We start from the raw sequence: 23,024 nt of genomic DNA, 5'->3' as shown, positions 1-23,024 counted from the left end.
AAATATAAAATATATATTTTTGGTTACTACATGATTCCATATGTGTTATTTCATAGTTCTGATGTCTTCACTATTATTCTACAATGTAGAAAATAGTAAAAATTAAGAAAAAAATAAAAACTTTTGACCGGTAGTGTAAGTCTGGGCAGCAAGCTCGGTTGTCATCGATCACTAGACCAGAAATAGTCAGAAGTTTTAATTTTTTCCCTACTTCCTCATTACGCAGACATAAGCACAGTTGACACCATCGAGTTGCGGATGTTTACTTTCTACACAAGTTGTTTTTTTCCAGTTTTGTCCAAAGAACAGATTGTAGTGGTAAAATAAGAAGGGATACATTTTTTGTGCCATTTAGGGGAATGGAATTCTAAACATCACTCCAGTCAGAAGAGGCTCTGCAAAGGTTTGTTTAAATTCATTTCCTATGGCCTCGCTCTAGTATTCCAGCTCAGCCAACGTTCTTTGGCCGTTTTTCAGCCTTGGTGAATTTTGACTAGTTCTATTGTCCAGCCTACCATATTCAATGGGTGTTGTGTGTTCGCAAATTCATCAGTTATTCTGCGCTCTGGCATACTCAGACTGAATTTATGAATGCACCCGAAATAGTTACTTGCATAGTGGAGTCTTTTGTTAAGACATGTAACTAGCTAGCTAGGTAAACAATGAACCTAGCTAGGTAAACAAAGTGTAAGATCATACATGTCACGTAATGTTAGCTAGCGAGCCAGCCAGCTAACGTTAGCTAGCTAGCTAACAGTACATTTTAACTTGAAATGAAACCACTTTCTGTCAAAATTAGAAACGTGTAATATCTGAAAATGTAGCTAGCTAGACTATCTTACCCATATACATCATGCATGGATGGACGTGTCTCCCTGTCACAGATGCCATGGTTGCCCTTAGTTTGAAGATGTAATCCGGAGACAGCTTTTTTCTCCATCTCTATAGCTATCATACTCTAATTCCACTGATTTTAAAACTCGATACTCCAGAAAGTGGAGAGTAACACTTATGCGGCTCCACTACACGATACATTTAAAAAAAGCAGCATTAGACAGGATTACCTACACATACTGACCAGCATAAATAGACAGATGCCTTCTAAAGTGAGGGAAAAAAGTATTTGATCCCCTACTGATTTTGTACGTTTGCCCACTGACAAAGAAATTATCAGTCTATAATTTTAATGGTAGGTTTATTTGAACAGTGAGAGACAGAATAACAACAAAAAAATCCAGAAAAACGCATGTCAAAAATGTTATAAATTGATTTGCATTTTAATAAGGGAAATAAGTATTTGACCCCTCTGCAAAACATGACTTAGTACTTGGTGGCAAAACCCTTGTTGGCAATCACAGAGGTCAGACGTTTCTTGTAGTTGGCCACCAGGTTTGCACACATCTCAGGAGGGATTTTGTCCCACTCCTCTTTGCAGATCTTCTCCAAGTCATTAAGGTTTCGAGGCTGACGTTTGGCAACTCAAACCTTCAGCTCCCTCCACAGATTTGCTATGGGATTAAGGTCTGGAGACTGGCTAGGCCACTCCAGGACCTTAATGTGCTTCTTCTGGAGCCACTCCTTTGTTGCCTTGGCCGTGTGTTTTGGGTCATTGTCATGCTGGAATACCCATCCACGACCCATTTTCAATGCCCTGGCTGAGGGAAGGAGGTTCTCACCCAAGATTTGACGGTACATGGCCCCGTCCATCATCCCTTTGATGCGGTGAAGTTGTCTTGTCCCCTTAGCAGAAAAACACCCCCAAAGCATAATGTTTCCACCTCCATGTTTGACGGTGGGGATGGTGTTCTTGGGGTCATAGGCAGCATTCCTCCTCCTCCAAACACGGTGAGTTGAGTTGATGCCAAAGAGCTTGATTTTGGTCTCATCTGACCACAACACTTTCACCCAGTTCTCAGATGAATCATTCAGATGTTAATTGGCAAACTTCAGACGGCCCTGTATATGTGCTTTCTTGAGCAGGGGGACCTTGCGGGCGCTGCAGGATTTCAGTCCTTCACGGCGTAGTGTGTTACCAATTGTTTTCTTGGTGACTATGGTCCCAGCTGCCTTGAGATCATTGACAAGATCCTCCCGTGTAGTTCTGGGCTGATTGCTCATCGTTCTCATGATCATTGCAACTCCACGAGGTGAGATCTTGCATGGAGCCCCAGGCCGAGGGAGATTGACAGTTATTTTGTGTTTCTTCCATTTGCGAATAATCGCACCAACTGTTGTCACCTTCTCACCAAGCTGCTTGCCGATGGTCTTATAGCCCATTCCAGCCTTGTGTAGGTCTACAATCTTGTCCCTGACATCCTTGGAGAGCTCTTTGGTCTTGGCCATGGTGGAGAGTTTGGAATCTGATTGATTGATTGCTTCTGTGGACAGGTGTCTTTCATACAGGTAACAAACTGAGATTAGGAGCACTCCCTTTAAGAGTGTGCTCCTAATCTCAGCTCGTTACCTGTATAAAAGACACCTGGGAGCCAGAAATCTTTCTGATTGAGAGGGGGTCAAATACTTATTTCCCTCATTAAAATGCAAATCAATTTATAACATTTTTGACATGCGTTTTTCTGGATTTTTTTGTTGTTATTCTGTCTCTCACTGTTCAAATAAACCTACCATTAAAATTATAGACTGATAATTTTTTTGTCAGTGGGCAAATGTACAAAATCAGCAGGGGATCAAATACTTTTTTCCCTCACTGTACATGGCAGACCAATCCGAACTCCTCTCTCGGCATGTCCAGCCCACACATTATCTCAGCCAATCATGGCTAGTGGGAAGGTTGCTGTCTTTTTCTGTGGCTTAACCAACTATGCTAGAAATTTAACAATTGTATTCATATTTACAGATTGGCATACAAGTTTGTTATTAAGGCACATGAAAGCTCACATGTTCCAGAAGGCATTTCTGCCAAAAAACACATTTTGATAATAAAAAAAAAGGTTTAAGTTCAAATGTCTCTCCTGTGAAGTTGTGACCCGCGACATATGCCTAGTTTCCTGAAACGAGTCACAAATACTAAGAAATATACACAACTGAAATATTGTATTATTTCATAGTAATTTCCTATGTTTCTATTGATGTCTATCCAATGTGGACCTGACAGAGACAATGGAATATTTTCAATGTTTTGGCAATTGAATGTTCACTATTTTGGGCTTTGGAATTTCCATTAAAAAGCTCTAAAATCATTTTAATGTCATTATTGCCCCCATTATTGTCCCCCACATGCATAAATTCCCATAGGAACACAGACCATTTAAAAGTGCAGGGCTTGTGCAAAGTGCCATGCCTTCATTTTTTGTCATACAGGAATGTACATATGAGGAGACAGCTGAAGTCTTAACCACTGATGTAAACTGATCTCATGTATGATTTCCAGATCGTCCACTAGATCACAGCAGAAGATCACGACGTGACTTGGCCACTTCAAAGCAGATGCGTCTGGTTTGATATGTGCGAAAATGGCGGAACGGATTTTCAAGCCTGACATCTTAAAATGACCCTAGCGATCAGGGCTTTTAAGTTATCCTGTAAAAATGACATCGCCAGCAGTAAAAAGACAAGTGCTGTAGCTTTCGAATGATATATCACTTTCTATTTTCTGACCGAAATTGACTGAGTGGGTACAACTTAAGCTCCGAGGACCAGGTACCGGGTCCAAAACAACCGCTCAGAATTTAACAGGTTACAAAATCTCCCTTTTTTTTTTAGCATACAATATAGCTCAGCATTTGAATTATATATTTTATACAGTCATTTTTGCTCATCTTTATCAAGGGTGTCAATACTTTCAGACCCCACTGTATGTATGTACACACACTCACACACAGAACAGTGTGTTTCTGACACACACTCACACACAGAACAGTGTGTTTCTGACACACACAAACACACAGCGCTGGAGTCAGAGGAGAAAAGTGTCAGAGCAGCAATAAGTAGTTCTGTCTCATGGCTCTAACCCCTTAGCCATACAGTATAAAGAGGAACATGACTTCTCTATCAAATACCTCTCGCTGTTAGTGTCCTCTTGGTTATGTATGAATGATATGTACCCGCTTGATACTGTAACCCCTACTAGCAATGACTAGCACTGATAACCACTTTATTTATCTAGCTATCCTAAGATGAATGCACTAATTGTAAGTCGCTCTGGATAAGAGCATCTGCTAAACAACTAAAATGTCAATGTAAAGATTTATAAAATACGGACCCTGTCTACTATGGACTATGTGTACATTAGTGCACTTGATAACATACACATTAATGTCGACTAACAATGTACAGTTCACAGACAGCCACCAGAGAGAATCTTCAACACATGACCTCACGTCTTGTGTTTTAAATGGACTACACCAGAATGTACTTACACTTCACTTTTTAAGAGTTAGTTGAAGATGACAATATATGGTCCTGTGTATTGTGGCTAATAGATGCCTGGTATCTCTGCTATAAAACTATTCACTTCAGGAATGAAGCCTAAATCATCCATCAGCACTTTATCTCCTCTTTCATAAACTGAGTGCAGGTGGATGATAGCTGCTTCATATAACACACACACACACACACACACACACACACACACACACACACACACACACACAGAGACAGACAACACATATACTGCACACACACACGCATGCACACACACACGCACACACACACACACACACACACACACACACACACACACACAGAGAGAAAGAGAGAGAGACAGACAACACATATACTGTACACACACACACAGACTGTACACAAATCCGCTCTTAAGTAACAAACTAAAAGTTCACTAAATAAACACTGAAGAGTTGTTCAATAGAGGAGAGCAGTGGAGCTGTGAGAATATATTTCCTACAGGCTAAAACACACACGTGTTCCAATGAAAATAAGAGAAAATCTCTCAGTCAGCCACTAACATAAACCAGACGTTTATCACCAATATCCTCTATTTTCTAATATAAGCTATAAAATTCCATATAACCGAAATAAAAACTCCATTTCACTTTGTCAAATTCATTGTGCTTTAAAAAGGATTTATAGGAAACCGACTAGTTGGGTTAGACTCAGAGTTCTGCCTGCTCAACTCAAACTGCTTTCATCTATTAATCTACTGACAGCAATTTGCTCTTCTCAAAGCAGCATCAGATGTTTAATGTGTGTGTGTGTGTGTGTGTGTGTGTTTGTGTCTGTGTGTGCGCACGTGTGTGTGTGGGGGTGTGTTTCCGATCCTGTCCCTGATAAATGTAATAAGATTATATTAATCGCCGTTTCTCAGATAGGGTTCAGAGTTCAACCCATCGCTTTTGATTTATTCATATTTATTCAAATATAGGCCTGACACAACTCATCCATTGGCTGTAAATGTTCAAATGCCTGGGCCCTCTGGGATCAGCCAATCACTGGGGCTCGTGTGGATCTGTGTGGCGTATGATTAGCTTTAGGGTTCGTTGCCTGGGTGACTTCTCTTCTGTTTGAATATTAGTCAGGCTATACCTTGTGACAGCTATCCTGCAGGTGTGTGTAAGCATGTGTGTGTGTGTGTGTGTGTGTGTGTGTGTGTGTGTGTGTGTGTGTGTGGGTGTGTGTGTCTGACTGCATCCCGACCCGCATTTAATCCTGGCACCCAGGGCTGTGGTTACCCTCCTGACCCTGAGAGCCAAAGAGAACACACACACACATCGCAGGCACACACACACATACACACACACACACACACACACACACACAGACACACAGACACACAGACACACAGACACTTCTAAGTTTCCTTGGCAGCTCCACAGCTGGGAGCAATGAAGGGCCCATCGGAGTGATCCAGAGAACACCCCACAATTGCCTGACAGAAAAGCCCAAATTGTTAATGGGGACCACACTAACTTTCCCATTTTTAAAGGAAGCTTTTTTCTTTTTTTCCACTCCTCTCTCCCTCGGCTTGTGTTGTGCTCACGTTTTAAACAGTGTTTGAGAGAGTGTGTGTATAAACGTGTGAATATACGTGGGCATGTGTGCATATAGGCCTATATATGTCTATAAGTGTGTGTATATAGGCCTATGTATGTCTATAAGTGTGTGTATATAGGCCTATGTATGTCTGTAAGTGTGTGCATATAGGCCTATGTATGTCTATAAGTGTGTGCATATAGGCCTATGTATGTCTATAAGTGTGTGTATATAGGCCTATGTATGTCTATAAGTGTGTGTATATAGGCCTATGTATGTCTGTAAGTGTGTGTATATAGGCCTATGTATGTCTATAAGTGTGTGCATATAGGCCTATGTATGTCTATAAGTGTGTGTATATAGGCCTATGTATGTCTGTAAGTGTGTGTATATAGGCCTATGTATGTCTATAAGTGTGTGTATATAGGCCTATGTATGTCTATAAGTGTGTGCATATAGGCCTATGTATGTCTATAAGTGTGTGTATATAGGCCTATGTATGTCTGTAAGTGTGTGTATATAGGCCTATGTATGTCTATAAGTGTGTGTATATAGGCCTATGTATGTCTATAAGTGTGTGTATATAGGCCTATATATGTCTATAAGTGTGTGTATATAGGCCTATGTATGTCTATGTGTGTGTATATAGGCCTATGTATGTCTATAAGTGTGTGTATATAGGCCTATGTATGTCTGTAAGTGTGTGTATATAGGCCTATGTATGTCTATAAGTGTGTGCATATAGGCCTATGTATGTCTATAAGTGTGTGCATATAGGCCTATGTATGTCTATAAGTGTGTGTATATAGGCCTATATATGTCTATAAGTGTGTGTATATAGGCCTATGTATGTCTATAAGTGTGTGTATATAGGCCTATATATGTCTATAAGTGTGTGTATATAGGCCTATGTATGTCTATAAGTGTGTGCATATAGGCCTATATATGTCTATAAGTGTGTGTATATAGGCCTATGTATGTCTATAAGTGTGTGTATATAGGCCTATGTATGTCTATAAGTGTGTGTATATAGGCCTATGTATGTCTATAGGTGTGTGTATATAGGCCTATGTATGTCTATAAGTGTGTGCATATAGGCCTATGTATGTCTATAAGTGTGTGTATATAGGCCTATGTATGTCTATAGGTGTATGTATATAGGCCTATGTATGTCTATAGGTGTGTGTATATAGGCCTATGTATGTCTATAAGTGTGTGCATATAGGCCTATATATGTCTGTAAGTGTGTGCATATAGGCCTATGTATGTCTATAAGTGTGTGTATATAGGCCTATGTATGTCTATAGGTGTGTGTATATAGGCCTATGTATGTCTATAAGTGTGTGTATGGATAACAATGATAACTGTTTTAATTAGCTATATGCAGAGGTGGGACCAAGTCACTATTATTCGAGTCACAAGTAAGTCTCAAGTCACAAGGTCTGAGTCCCAAGTCGAGTCCCGGGTCAAGACTCAGGGTCAAGTCCAAGTCGTGCATTCTAAGAGAAAGTCAAGTCGAGTTGAGTCACAAGTTTTCAAGTCAAGTAAAAAAAAAAAAAATCTATACATGCAACAATTTGTTCAACTACAAATCTTTGTCTATTTATCGAGGCTACAGGACAGCCCTTTTCATTATTTAGTCTACAACATATCTTTATTAGCCTATATAATAGCAGTCTTAAGGGCATGAAATCAGCAGAAGGCAAGGCAGGTTGACGTGCTCAGAGTGCAGATTTATTTACAGGTCTTGGTGATCCAATGGTGAAAGCGCCATATCATACAAAATATACTAGTAGATTTAACAAATATACACGGGCAAAATCCCTAAAGACTCTGTATCAGGCTTAACCTGTCCTATCTGAGAAACCAAATGTAATCTGTCTAACAGGAGCTCAAACAGGTAGGCCTACATAATAAGCACTTGGCCCCCAGGACCATACAATTACCCAATTGGCAATTACATCCAATAAACTGGTTCTACAATGTAAAAGGCAATTCCCACATCCATTGTTACATTTGTACATTCTTCTTAATCAGACTTAATGATTATTAATGATATTCCAACACCATGCATACATGTAACAATCCTTTTCTCTTATGACTCCAAAGGGTGGAGGGAAGACCATGTAGACTATTTCTATGCACACTAAGGCGCGTGCTCTCCTATTACGCACAACAAAAATGACAGGGACATAGGACACAGACACACGGAACTCCGACATAAATATGAACAAAGGAAACTATACATTGAATTAAATAAACAGAACGTCTACCTCACAAGTCTTTCGAATGTGCATGTGCACTATAAACATCCCGCCCACTCAGAGCAGGGTAAGAAATGGTTGGCTATAAAATGAAAATGTATCGTAGGCCTATCAAACATGAAACAGAAATGTCTACCTGTTGCAATAAACAGTAAGGTAATGGAATGATTAAACGCTAGCAATTATTGTAGTATTAGATGGAATATATATTTACGTTTGGAGATTGCAAATAAACAGCAGCACCTATGGTGCGTCTTCGCCACAGTAATATTTGATTTTAACAACAAATTCCAAATGCACTTTCATAAGTCAATTATCAATATCAAGCAATTGTTACATACCAAAAGACCAGTAGACATATGCTAGTAATTGTTGCCCCATTGCTGGTGAGCTTGCAAAGTAAACAGTTCATATTCTTGATCACCAAACCATTTTTGGAGCTGCATATGTATTTATTATGGCAATCCTCTCTCCCTACTGTGTCCTTTGCGCTGCACCTGATCCTAGAGCTGTAGCATACAGCTAATCAGCAATCTGTTCGCTAGCACATCCACCTGTGTTGACTGACAATTTACTGGTCCAATCAGAGTGCAGAGTGTGTTTCACTAGCCAATCTGTTGCAGTTCTTTTTTGCAAGGGGGCGATGCTGCTGCTACTGTCTCTGGCTGCATGTAGATTAATCCATGTAGACTGTGCCACAAAATGAGTGACACAACATTACAAACCTGGCCAGATATTTTCAAGTAATCAGTCTCAAGTCCAAGTCGAGACCAGAGTCTTGAGGCTCCAAGTCCAAGTCAAGTCTCAAGTTATTTTATTTTATATCAAGTCCAGTCTCAAGTCATCAAATTTGTGATTAAATGTGTGACTGGAGTCTGGCTATATGTCAATGAACTGTACATTTGAACAGTTTACAGCAGTGGAAGAGAGAGAGAACTAAAGTGGAAATAAAGGACCACAGACTGCATTTGATTGGCAGTGTGTGTGTGTGTGTGTGTGTGTGTGTGTGTGTGTGTGTGTGTGCGTGTGTGTGTGTGTGTGTGTAAACTGTAACGTACTTGATGCATCCCTCACAGTCGATGTTCCCAGTGGTCTCCTTAATGGTTCTCTCTGAGACGAAGGCTGGGTACTCAGTATCACATGGCACCAACATGGTCCGATCACCCCTCTGGGCTAGAGAGAGAGAGGAAAGGAGGAGAGAGGAGAAGAGCAGTGTGCCAGAAAGTTTTCTGTTTAATTTGGTGATTAGAATAAAACATTATTTTTTAAACTGCTGTAAATATGTTCATCACACACTCCTTTTACAGACATCGTGAAACCACAGAAAAGGGGAATATTGTAATGAATACATCCAGTTACATAATTTATCTGATAGAGTGGTGTTTTAAATTCATTTCATGTTTCACTGCTGCCACTTAGTGGTTTGTGGTAGTACTGCAGTTGATTTAGGGAAAAAGCCCTCTGACTATACAGTACACTATATTAATTCAGTGCACAAGCAAACGACATCGTCTACAGTAAACATACATACTAAATGACTATACAATAAGAAAACGATGAGCTTAGTTGAATCAAAAACCATTATTGCAAACACTTTTCCTGCACAAAGAAACATAGTCACAGGCTGATTAGGAAGGAGTGTGGATTAACATACAGTAGGTTTATTGGATGGTTTTAATTGCTGGTGTGTGTCAGCGGCCTAATGGCGTCGGGTTCGTCTGAATGCTTGGGATTAGTTCAATTTGAGGACGTGCATGGACGCGCATGGATTCCGTTGCCGGTTGGTTCGGGTGTAGGACGGGCCTATCTGGTGTGTGTCTGATGGTTGAGTCTCATTTGTGAGCGATAGGAGTGTACCGCTGTAAGAGCTGCGGTTACCGAGCTGTGAAATTGTGTCTTCTGTTCCATGTCCAACACCAAGAAACCATGTTTCTACCCAGGATAAGGAAAGGGTGCTTGGACAGCATTTTCAGCAGCCCTCCCTCTCTCTCTCTCTCTCTCTCTCTCTCTCTCTCTCTCTCTCTCTGTCTCTCTGTCTCTCTCTCTCTCTCTCTCTCTCTCTCTCTCTCTCTCTCTCTCTGTCTCTGTCTCTGTCTCTCTCTCTCTCTCTCTCTCTCTCTTTCTCTCTGATGATGATGTTTTTCTTAATTCGCTGTTGTCCAAAAGTAGGCATGCATTCTAACAACAGTTGATCACATTCTCTCCTCTTCTTCTGTCAGGTACTTATTAGTTTTGGCACTAGGTAGCAACATCTAATGCCTTCATTTGACGCTGGTTTGAGGGACTTAACTGCCAGACAGGGAATCAGGCTTACACAGCCCATAAAGTATTGAGTATAGCGTAGAGTTCCTACCTTGGCAGTGGCCTGTCTGTGTGTGTGGATGTAGCCTGTCTCTCTGGTTACATAGCGGATATTGCTTCCTACTGCCACCAATATGATACACATCCTCACAGATCATAAAGCTCACGCATGCACGGATATGCACGCACACATGTACGGATACGCACGCACGCACACATGCACAGATATGCACACAAATAGATGTGCGCACACACACACATACACACACACACACACACACAGACACACAGACACACAGACACACAGACACAGCGGGTCAATTGAGGTAGCTCCATAGTCTGCCCTGGCTGTCCTTTAAATGTCCTGTAAGGAGTTTGTGACCATTAGTGTTTTATTCTGTTTTTCCAGCGGTCACACTGACTCAGAGACAGAGCGAAAGAGACTGAGAAAGAAAGAGGTGAACGAGTGGAAAGAGAGAGGATCGTGGAGAGGTCATGACTGAGATGTGTGTTTTGTGTGTGAGTGAGGGGTTTGCGGGCAGCAGTTATAGTCTTGCTCATGTCCTGCACTCTTAACCTCTCTGCTGTGGTTTCTACATAGAACAAAATGTGAGCGACGTCTTCAACATCCAATCACAATTGAGTGTGACAGGCTCACCCAACCAGCAGCTGGCCTCTAAACACACCTGACCCTTTTACCGACTTACCTTTGGCTGTGAGGTCAGAGTACCACCAGCTGTACAGGTTAAACTCCACCATAAAACTGAAGACAAGGAGAAGAAAGATATATAGAACCATCATCATCAATCCTCACAATCTCAGAGAATCACAAACACACAACTTAGATCTACTACATATCAACTTTAAATGTCAAACCCTTCAATGTGCCCTGTATAAAACCTACAGAACCTATAATCAACAACACCTACAACAACTCAATCACCCAAGAGCTTGAGCTCTGTTGCTCTGACATCAGACCACCCAGGAAGCAGGACGGTTCCACAACCACAGAGACCCCACCGCACTGTGGGATCGCCCCAGCTAAGTGGCGACATAAGGATGCCATTACAGCTCATGAACGGAGCTAACGTCACCACAGCCCTAGAGCACACCCACGAACGAAGGAAAACATACGCGCAAATGGATGTGCGTACACACACACACACACACACACACACACACAGCTTACATGACAAGTTCTGTCAGGAGCCACTTCACTGTGGCAAAGATGGCAAAGTAGGGCTGTAGAGAGAAGAGAGGAAAATAGCAGTTACCATTTAAATAATGTCACTAACTACATATTTAGAAATAATGTCACTAACTACATACTGAGAAATAATGTCACTAACTACATACTGAGAAATAATATCACTAACTACACACTGAGAAATAATGTCTCTAACTACATACTGAGAAATAATGTCTCTAACTACATACTGAGAAATAATGTCTCTAACTACATACTGAGAAATAATGTCACTAACTACATACTGAGAAATAATATCACTAACTACATACTGAGAAATAATGACCGTAACTACATACTGAGAAATAATATCACTAACTACATACTGAGAAATAATGTCACTAACTATATACTGAGAAATAATATCACTAATTACATACTGAGAAATAATGTCTGTAACTACATACTGAGAAATAATATAACTAACTACATACTGAGAAATAATGTCTCTAACTACATACTGAGAAATAATATCACTAACTATATACTGTGAAATAATGTCTCTAACTACATACTGAGAAATAATGTCACTAACTACATACTGAGAAATAATATCACTAACTACATACTGAGAAATAATGTCCGTAACTAAAAACGGAGAAATAATGTCTCTAACTACTTACTGAGAAATAATGTCACTAACTACAAACTGAGAAATAATGTCTCTTACTACATACTGAGAAATAATATCACTAACTACATACTGAAATATAATGTCACTAACTACATAATGAGAGATAATATCACTAACTACATACTGAGAAATAATATCACTAACTACATACTGAGAAATAATTATACTAACTACATACTGAGAAATAATATCACTAACTACATACTGAGAAATAATATCACTAACTACATACTGAGAAATAATGTCACTAACTACATAATGAGAGATAATGTACCTAACTACATACTGAGAAATAATGTGTCTAACTACATACTGAGAAATAATTATACTAACTACATACTGAGAAATAATGTCACTAACTACATAATGAGAGATAATGTACCTAATAACATACTGAGCAATAATGTGTCTAACTACATACTGAGAAATAATATCACTAACTACATACTGAGAAATAATGTCACTAACTACAAACTGAGAAATAATACTACTAACAACATACTGAGAAATAATGTGTCTAACTAAATACTGAGAAATAATGTTACTAACTACATACTGAGAAATAACATCACTAACTACTTACTGAGAAATAATATCACCAACTACATAATGAGAAATAATGTCACTAACTACATACTGAGAAGAAATGTCACTAACTACACTCTGAGAAATAATGTCTCTAATTACATACTGAGAAATAATGTACAAACTACATACTGAGAAGAAATGTACAAACTACATACTGAGAAGAAATGTTACTAACTACATACTGAGAAAAAATATCACTAACTACATACTGAGAAATAATGTCTCTAACTACATACTGAGAAATAATGTCTCTAATTACATACTGAGAATTAATGTCTCTAACTACATACTGAGAAATAATGTTACTAACTACATACTGAGAAATAATGTATCTAACTACATACTGAGAAATAATGTCACTAACTAAAAACTGAGAAATAATGTTATTAACTTCATACTGATAAATAATATCACTAACTACATACTGAGAAATAATATAACTAACTACATACTGATAAATAATGTCATTAACTACATACTGAGAAATAATGTCACTAACTACATACTGAGAAATAATATTACTAACTACATACTGAGAAATAATGCCACTAACTACATACTGAGAAATCATGTCTCTAAGTACATACTGAGAAATAATGTCTATAATTACACACTGAGAAATAATGTCTCTAACTACATACTGAGAAATAATGTATCTAACTACATACTGAGAAATAATATCACTAATTACATACTGAGAAATAATGCCACTAACTACATACTGAGAAATAATGTCTAACTAAATACTAAGAAAAAATATTACTAACTACATACTGAGAAATAATATCACTAACTACATACTGAGAAATAATATCACTTACTACATACTGAGAAATAATACTACTAACAACATACTGAGAAATAATGTCTCTAACTACATACTGAGAAATAATGTCTTTAACTATATACTGAGAAATAATATCACTAACTACAAACTGAGAAATAATATCACTAATTACATACTGAGAAATAATGTTACTAACTACATACTGAGAAATAATGTCACTAACTACATAATGAGAGATAATGTACCTAATAACATACTGAGCAATAATGTGTCTAACTACATACTGAGAAATAATATCACTAACTACATACTGAGAAATAATGTCACTAACTACAAACTGAGAAATAATACTACTAACAACATACTGAGAAATAATGTGTCTAACTAAATACTGAGAAATAATGTTACTAACTACATACTGAGAAATAACATCACTAACTACTTACTGAGAAATAATATCACCAACTACATAATGAGAAATAATGTCACTAACTACATACTGAGAAGAAATGTCACTAACTACACTCTGAGAAATAATGTCTCTAATTACATACTGAGAAATAATGAACAAACTACATACTGAGAAGAAATGTACAAACTACATACTGAGAAGAAATGTTACTAACTACATACTGAGAAAAAATATCACTAACTACATACTGAGAAATAATGTCTCTAACTACATACTGAGAAATAATGTCTCTAATTACATACTGAGAATTAATGTCTCTAACTACATACTGAGAAATAATGTTACTAACTACATACTGAGAAATAATGTATCTAACTACATACTGAGAAATAATGTCACTAACTAAAAACTGAGAAATAATGTTATTAACTTCATACTGATAAATAATATCACTAACTACATACTGAGAAATAATATAACTAACTACATACTGATAAATAATGTCATTAACTACATACTGAGAAATAATGTCACTAACTACATACTGAGAAATAATATTACTAACTACATACTGAGAAATAATGCCACTAACTACATACTGAGAAATCATGTCTCTAAGTACATACTGAGAAATAATGTCTATAATTACACACTGAGAAATAATGTCTCTAACTACATACTGAGAAATAATGTATCTAACTACATACTGAGAAATAATATCACTAATTACATACTGAGAAATAATGCCACTAACTACATACTGAGAAATAATGTCTAACTAAATACTAAGAAAAAATATTACTAACTACATACTGAGAAATAATATCACTAACTACATACTGAGAAATAATATCACTTACTACATACTGAGAAATAATACTACTAACAACATACTGAGAAATAATGTCTCTAACTACATACTGAGAAATAATGTCTTTAACTATATACTGAGAAATAATATCACTAACTACAAACTGAGAAATAATATCACTAATTACATACTGAGAAATAATGTTACTAACTACATACTGAAAAATAATATCACTAACTACATACTGAGAAATAATGTCTCTAACTACACACTGAGAAAAAATATCACTAACTACATACTGAGAAATAATATAACTAACTACATACTGAGAAATAATATCACTAACTACATACAGAGAAATAATACTACTAACTACATCATGAGAAATAATGTCTCTAACTACATACTGAGAAATAATGTATCTAACTATATACTGAGAAATAATGTCATTAACTACAAACTGAGAAATAATGTTACTAACTTCATACTGAGAAAAAATATCACTAACTACATACTGAGAAATAATGTCACTAACTACATACTGAGAAAAAATATCACTAACTACATACTGAGAAATAATATTACTAACTACATACTGAGAAATAATGTCACCAACAACATACTGAGAAATAATATCACTAACTACATACTGAGAAAAAATATCACTAACTACATACTGAGAAATAATGTCATTAACTACATACTGAGAAATAATGTCACTAACTACATACTGAGAAATAATGTCTCTAATTACACACTGAGAAATAATGTCTCTAACTACATACTGAGAAATAATGTATCTAACTACATAATGAGAAATAATATAACTAATTACATACTGAGAAATAATGTTACTAACTACATACTGAGAAATAATATCACTAACTACATACTGAGAAAGAATGTCTCTAACTACATACTGAGAAAAAATATCACTAACTACGTACTGAGAAATAATATCACTATATACATACTGAAAAATAATATTACTAACTACATACTGAGAAATAATACTACTAACTACATACTGAGAAATAATGTATCTAACTACATACTGAGAAATAATGTATCTAACTAGTTACTGAGAATTAATGTCTCTAATTACACACTGAGAAATATTGTCTCTAACTACATACTGAGAAATAATGTTATTAACTTCATACTGATAAATAATATCACTAACTACATATTGAGAAATAATATAACTAACTACATACTGAGAAATAATGTCATTAACTACATACTGAGAAATAATGTCACTAACTACATACTGAGAAATAATATTACTAACTACATACTGAGAAATAATGCCACTAACTACATACTGAGAAATCATGTCTCTAAGTACATACTGAGAAAAAATATCACTAACTACGTACTGAGAAATAATATCACTATCTACATACTGAAAAATAATATTACTAACTACATACTGAGAAATAATACTACTAACTACATACTGAGAAATAATGTCACTAACTACAAACTGAGAAATAATGTTTTTAACTTCATACTGAGAAATAATGTCACTAACTACATAATGAAAAATAATGTCACTAACTACATACTGAGAAATTATGTTACTAACTACATACTGAGAAATAATATCACTAACAATTTACTGAGAAATAATGTCACTAACTACATACTGAGAAGAAATGTAATTAACTACATACTGAGAAATAATGTAATTAACTACATACTGAGAAATAATGTCACTAACTACATACTGAGAAATAATGTCAATAACTACATAATGAGAAATAATGTCTCTAATTACATACTGAGAAATAATGTTACTAACTACATACTGAGAAATAATACACTAACTACATATTGAGAAATAATGTCTCTAACTACATACTGAAAAAAAATATCACTAACTACGTACTGAGAAATAATATCACTAACTACATGCTGAGAAATAATACTACTAACTACATACTGAGAAATAATGTCTCTAACTACATACTGAGAAATAATGTCTCTAACTTCATACTGAGAAAAAATATCACTAACTACATACTGAGAAATAATATCACTAACTACATGCTGAGAAATAATGTATCTAACTAGTTACTGAGAATTAATGTCTCTAATTACACACTGAGAAATAATGTCTCTAACTACATACTGAGAAATAATGTTACTAACTACATACTGAGAAATAATATCACTAACTACATATTGAGAAATAATGTCTCTAACTACATACTGAAAAATAATGTCACTAACTACAAACTGAGAAATTATGTTTTTAACTTCATACTGAGAAATAATGTCACTAACTACATAATGAAAAATAATGTCACAAACAACATACTGAGAAATAATGTATCTAACTAGTTACTGAGAATTAATGTCTCTAATTACACACTGAGAAATATTGTCTCTAACTACATACTGAGAAATAATGTTATTAACTTCATACTGATAAATAATATCACTAACTACATATTGAGAAATAATATAACTAACTACATACTGAGAAATAATGTCATTAACTACATACTGAGAAATAATGTCACTAACTACATACTGAGAAATAATACTACTAACTACATACTGAGAAATAATGCCACTAACTACATACTGAGAAATCATGTCTCTAAGTACATACTGAGAAAAAATATCACTAACTACGTACTGAGAAATAATATCACTATCTACATTCTGAAAAATAATATTACTAACTACATACTGAGAAATAATACTACTAACTACATACTGAGAAATAATGTCACTAACTACAAACTGAGAAATAATGTTTTTAACTTCATACTGAGAAATAATGTCACTAACTACATAATGAAAAATAATGTCACTAACTACATACTGAGAAATTATGTTACTAACTACATACTGAGAAATAATATCACTAACAATTTACTGAGAAATAATGTCACTAACTACATACTGAGAAGAAATGTAATTAACTACATACTGAGAAATAATGTCACTAACTACATACTGAGAAATAATGTAATTAACTACATACTGAGAAATAATGTCATTAACTACATACTGAGAAATAATGTCACTAACTATTTACTGAAAAAGTAATGTCACTAACTACATATTGAGAAGAAATGTCACTAACTACATACTGAGAAATAATGTAATTAACTACATACTGAGAAATAATATCACTAACAATTTACTGAGAAATAATGTCACTAACTACATACTGAGAAATAATGTCACTAACTACAAACTGAGAAATAATGTTTTTAACTTCATACTGAGAAATAATGTCACTAACTACATAATGAAAAATAATGTCACTAACTACATACTGAGAAATTATGTTACTAACTACATACTGAGAAATAATATCACTAACAATTTACTGAGAAATAATGTCACTAACTACATACTGAGAAGAAATGTAATTAACTACATACTGAGAAATAATGTAATTAACTACATACTGAGAAATAATGTCACTAACTACATACTGAGAAATAATGTCAATAACTACATAATGAGAAATAATGTCTCTAATTACATACTGAGAAATAATGTTACTAACTACATACTGAGAAATAATACACTAACTACATATTGAGAAATAATGTCTCTAACTACATACTGAAAAAAAATATCACTAACTACGTACTGAGAAATAATATCACTAACTACATGCTGAGAAATAATACTACTAACTACATACTGAGAAATAATGTCTCTAACTACATACTGAGAAATAATGTCTCTAACTTCATACTGAGAAAAAATATCACTAACTACATACTGAGAAATAATATCACTAACTACATACTGAGAAATAATGTCTCTAACTACACACTGAGAAAAAATATCACTAACTACATACTGAGAAATAATATAACTAACTACATACTGAGAAATAATATCACTAACTACATACAGAGAAATAATACTACTAACTACATCATGAGAAATAATGTCTCTAACTACATACTGAGAAATAATGTATCTAACTATATACTGAGAAATAATGTCATTAACTACAAACTGAGAAATAATGTTACTAACTTCATACTGAGAAAAAATATCACTAACTACATACTGAGAAATAATGTCACTAACTACATACTGAGAAAAAATATCACTAACTACATACTGAGAAATAATATTACTAACTACATACTGAGAAATAATGTCACCAACAACATACTGAGAAATAATATCACTAACTACATACTGAGAAAAAATATCACTAACTACATACTGAGAAATAATGTCATTAACTACATACTGAGAAATAATGTCACTAACTACATACTGAGAAATAATGTCTCTAATTACACACTGAGAAATAATGTCTCTAACTACATACTGAGAAATAATGTATCTAACTACATAATGAGAAATAATATAACTAATTACATACTGAGAAATAATGTTACTAACTACATACTGAGAAATAATATCACTAACTACATACTGAGAAAGAATGTCTCTAACTACATACTGAGAAAAAATATCACTAACTACGTACTGAGAAATAATATCACTATATACATACTGAAAAATAATATTACTAACTACATACTGAGAAATAATACTACTAACTACATACTGAGAAATAATGTATCTAACTACATACTGAGAAATAATGTATCTAACTAGTTACTGAGAATTAATGTCTCTAATTACACACTGAGAAATATTGTCTCTAACTACATACTGAGAAATAATGTTATTAACTTCATACTGATAAATAATATCACTAACTACATATTGAGAAATAATATAACTAACTACATACTGAGAAATAATGTCATTAACTACATACTGAGAAATAATGTCACTAACTACATACTGAGAAATAATATTACTAACTACATACTGAGAAATAATGCCACTAACTACATACTGAGAAATCATGTCTCTAAGTACATACTGAGAAAAAATATCACTAACTACGTACTGAGAAATAATATCACTATCTACATACTGAAAAATAATATTACTAACTACATACTGAGAAATAATACTACTAACTACATACTGAGAAATAATGTCACTAACTACAAACTGAGAAATAATGTTTTTAACTTCATACTGAGAAATAATGTCACTAACTACATAATGAAAAATAATGTCACTAACTACATACTGAGAAATTATGTTACTAACTACATACTGAGAAATAATATCACTAACAATTTACTGAGAAATAATGTCACTAACTACATACTGAGAAGAAATGTAATTAACTACATACTGAGAAATAATGTAATTAACTACATACTGAGAAATAATGTCACTAACTACATACTGAGAAATAATGTCAATAACTACATAATGAGAAATAATGTCTCTAATTACATACTGAGAAATAATGTTACTAACTACATACTGAGAAATAATACACTAACTACATATTGAGAAATAATGTCTCTAACTACATACTGAAAAAAAATATCACTAACTACGTACTGAGAAATAATATCACTAACTACATGCTGAGAAATAATACTACTAACTACATACTGAGAAATAATGTCTCTAACTACATACTGAGAAATAATGTCTCTAACTTCATACTGAGAAAAAATATCACTAACTACATACTGAGAAATAATATCACTAACTACATGCTGAGAAATAATGTATCTAACTAGTTACTGAGAATTAATGTCTCTAATTACACACTGAGAAATAATGTCTCTAACTACATACTGAGAAATAATGTTACTAACTACATACTGAGAAATAATATCACTAACTACATATTGAGAAATAATGTCTCTAACTACATACTGAAAAATAATGTCACTAACTACAAACTGAGAAATTATGTTTTTAACTTCATACTGAGAAATAATGTCACTAACTACATAATGAAAAATAATGTCACAAACAACATACTGAGAAATAATGTATCTAACTAGTTACTGAGAATTAATGTCTCTAATTACACACTGAGAAATATTGTCTCTAACTACATACTGAGAAATAATGTTATTAACTTCATACTGATAAATAATATCACTAACTACATATTGAGAAATAATATAACTAACTACATACTGAGAAATAATGTCATTAACTACATACTGAGAAATAATGTCACTAACTACATACTGAGAAATAATACTACTAACTACATACTGAGAAATAATGCCACTAACTACATACTGAGAAATCATGTCTCTAAGTACATACTGAGAAAAAATATCACTAACTACGTACTGAGAAATAATATCACTATCTACATTCTGAAAAATAATATTACTAACTACATACTGAGAAATAATACTACTAACTACATACTGAGAAATAATGTCACTAACTACAAACTGAGAAATAATGTTTTTAACTTCATACTGAGAAATAATGTCACTAACTACATAATGAAAAATAATGTCACTAACTACATACTGAGAAATTATGTTACTAACTACATACTGAGAAATAATATCACTAACAATTTACTGAGAAATAATGTCACTAACTACATACTGAGAAGAAATGTAATTAACTACATACTGAGAAATAATGTCACTAACTACATACTGAGAAATAATGTAATTAACTACATACTGAGAAATAATGTCATTAACTACATACTGAGAAATAATGTCACTAACTATTTACTGAAAAAGTAATGTCACTAACTACATATTGAGAAGAAATGTCACTAACTACATACTGAGAAATAATGTAATTAACTACATACTGAGAAATAATATCACTAACAATTTACTGAGAAATAATGTCACTAACTACATACTGAGAAATAATGTCACTAACTACAAACTGAGAAATAATGTTTTTAACTTCATACTGAGAAATAATGTCACTAACTACATAATGAAAAATAATGTCACTAACTACATACTGAGAAATTATGTTACTAACTACATACTGAGAAATAATATCACTAACAATTTACTGAGAAATAATGTCACTAACTACATACTGAGAAGAAATGTAATTAACTACATACTGAGAAATAATGTAATTAACTACATACTGAGAAATAATGTCACTAACTACATACTGAGAAATAATGTCAATAACTACATAATGAGAAATAATGTCTCTAATTACATACTGAGAAATAATGTTACTAACTACATACTGAGAAATAATACACTAACTACATATTGAGAAATAATGTCTCTAACTACATACTGAAAAAAAATATCACTAACTACGTACTGAGAAATAATATCACTAACTACATGCTGAGAAATAATACTACTAACTACATACTGAGAAATAATGTCTCTAACTACATACTGAGAAATAATGTCTCTAACTTCATACTGAGAAAAAATATCACTAACTACATACTGAGAAATAATATCACTAACTACATGCTGAGAAATAATGTATCTAACTAGTTACTGAGAATTAATGTCTCTAATTACACACTGAGAAATAATGTCTCTAACTACATACTGAGAAATAATGTTACTAACTACATACTGAGAAATAATATCACTAACTACATATTGAGAAATAATGTCTCTAACTACATACTGAAAAATAATGTCACTAACTACAAACTGAGAAATTATGTTTTTAACTTCATACTGAGAAATAATGTCACTAACTACATAATGAAAAATAATGTCACAAACAACATACTGAGAAATAATGTATCTAACTAGTTACTGAGAATTAATGTCTCTAATTACACACTGAGAAATATTGTCTCTAACTACATACTGAGAAATAATGTTATTAACTTCATACTGATAAATAATATCACTAACTACATATTGAGAAATAATATAACTAACTACATACTGAGAAATAATGTCATTAACTACATACTGAGAAATAATGTCACTAACTACATACTGAGAAATAATACTACTAACTACATACTGAGAAATAATGCCACTAACTACATACTGAGAAATCATGTCTCTAAGTACATACTGAGAAAAAATATCACTAACTACGTACTGAGAAATAATATCACTATCTACATTCTGAAAAATAATATTACTAACTACATACTGAGAAATAATACTACTAACTACATACTGAGAAATAATGTCACTAACTACAAACTGAGAAATAATGT

At 34.0% G+C, this 23,024-nt stretch overlaps 1 protein-coding gene across 1 annotated transcript in view; it reads right to left on the bottom strand.

Moving 5' to 3' along the window:
• LOC311122017 (voltage-dependent calcium channel subunit alpha-2/delta-3-like) overlaps positions 1-23,024 on the bottom strand; it is a gene marked incomplete at both ends in the record, with an annotated part of 100,024 nt that overhangs the window by 10,590 nt on the left and 66,410 nt on the right. The window contains 3 exons of the mRNA XM_084196445.1: positions 9,272-9,386; positions 11,222-11,277; positions 11,704-11,756. Of these exons, the coding sequence (XP_084052571.1) occupies positions 9,272-9,386; positions 11,222-11,277; positions 11,704-11,756 (224 nt within the window). The remainder of the gene's footprint in view (positions 1-9,271; positions 9,387-11,221; positions 11,278-11,703; positions 11,757-23,024) is intronic.

The sequence above is a fragment of the Coregonus lavaretus genome (assembly GCF_964263955.1).
Source record: "Coregonus lavaretus genome assembly, contig: HAP1_SCAFFOLD_822, whole genome shotgun sequence".
NCBI lineage: Eukaryota > Metazoa > Chordata > Actinopteri > Salmoniformes > Salmonidae > Coregonus > Coregonus lavaretus.
This window is presented reverse-complemented; position numbering and strand designations above follow the sequence as displayed.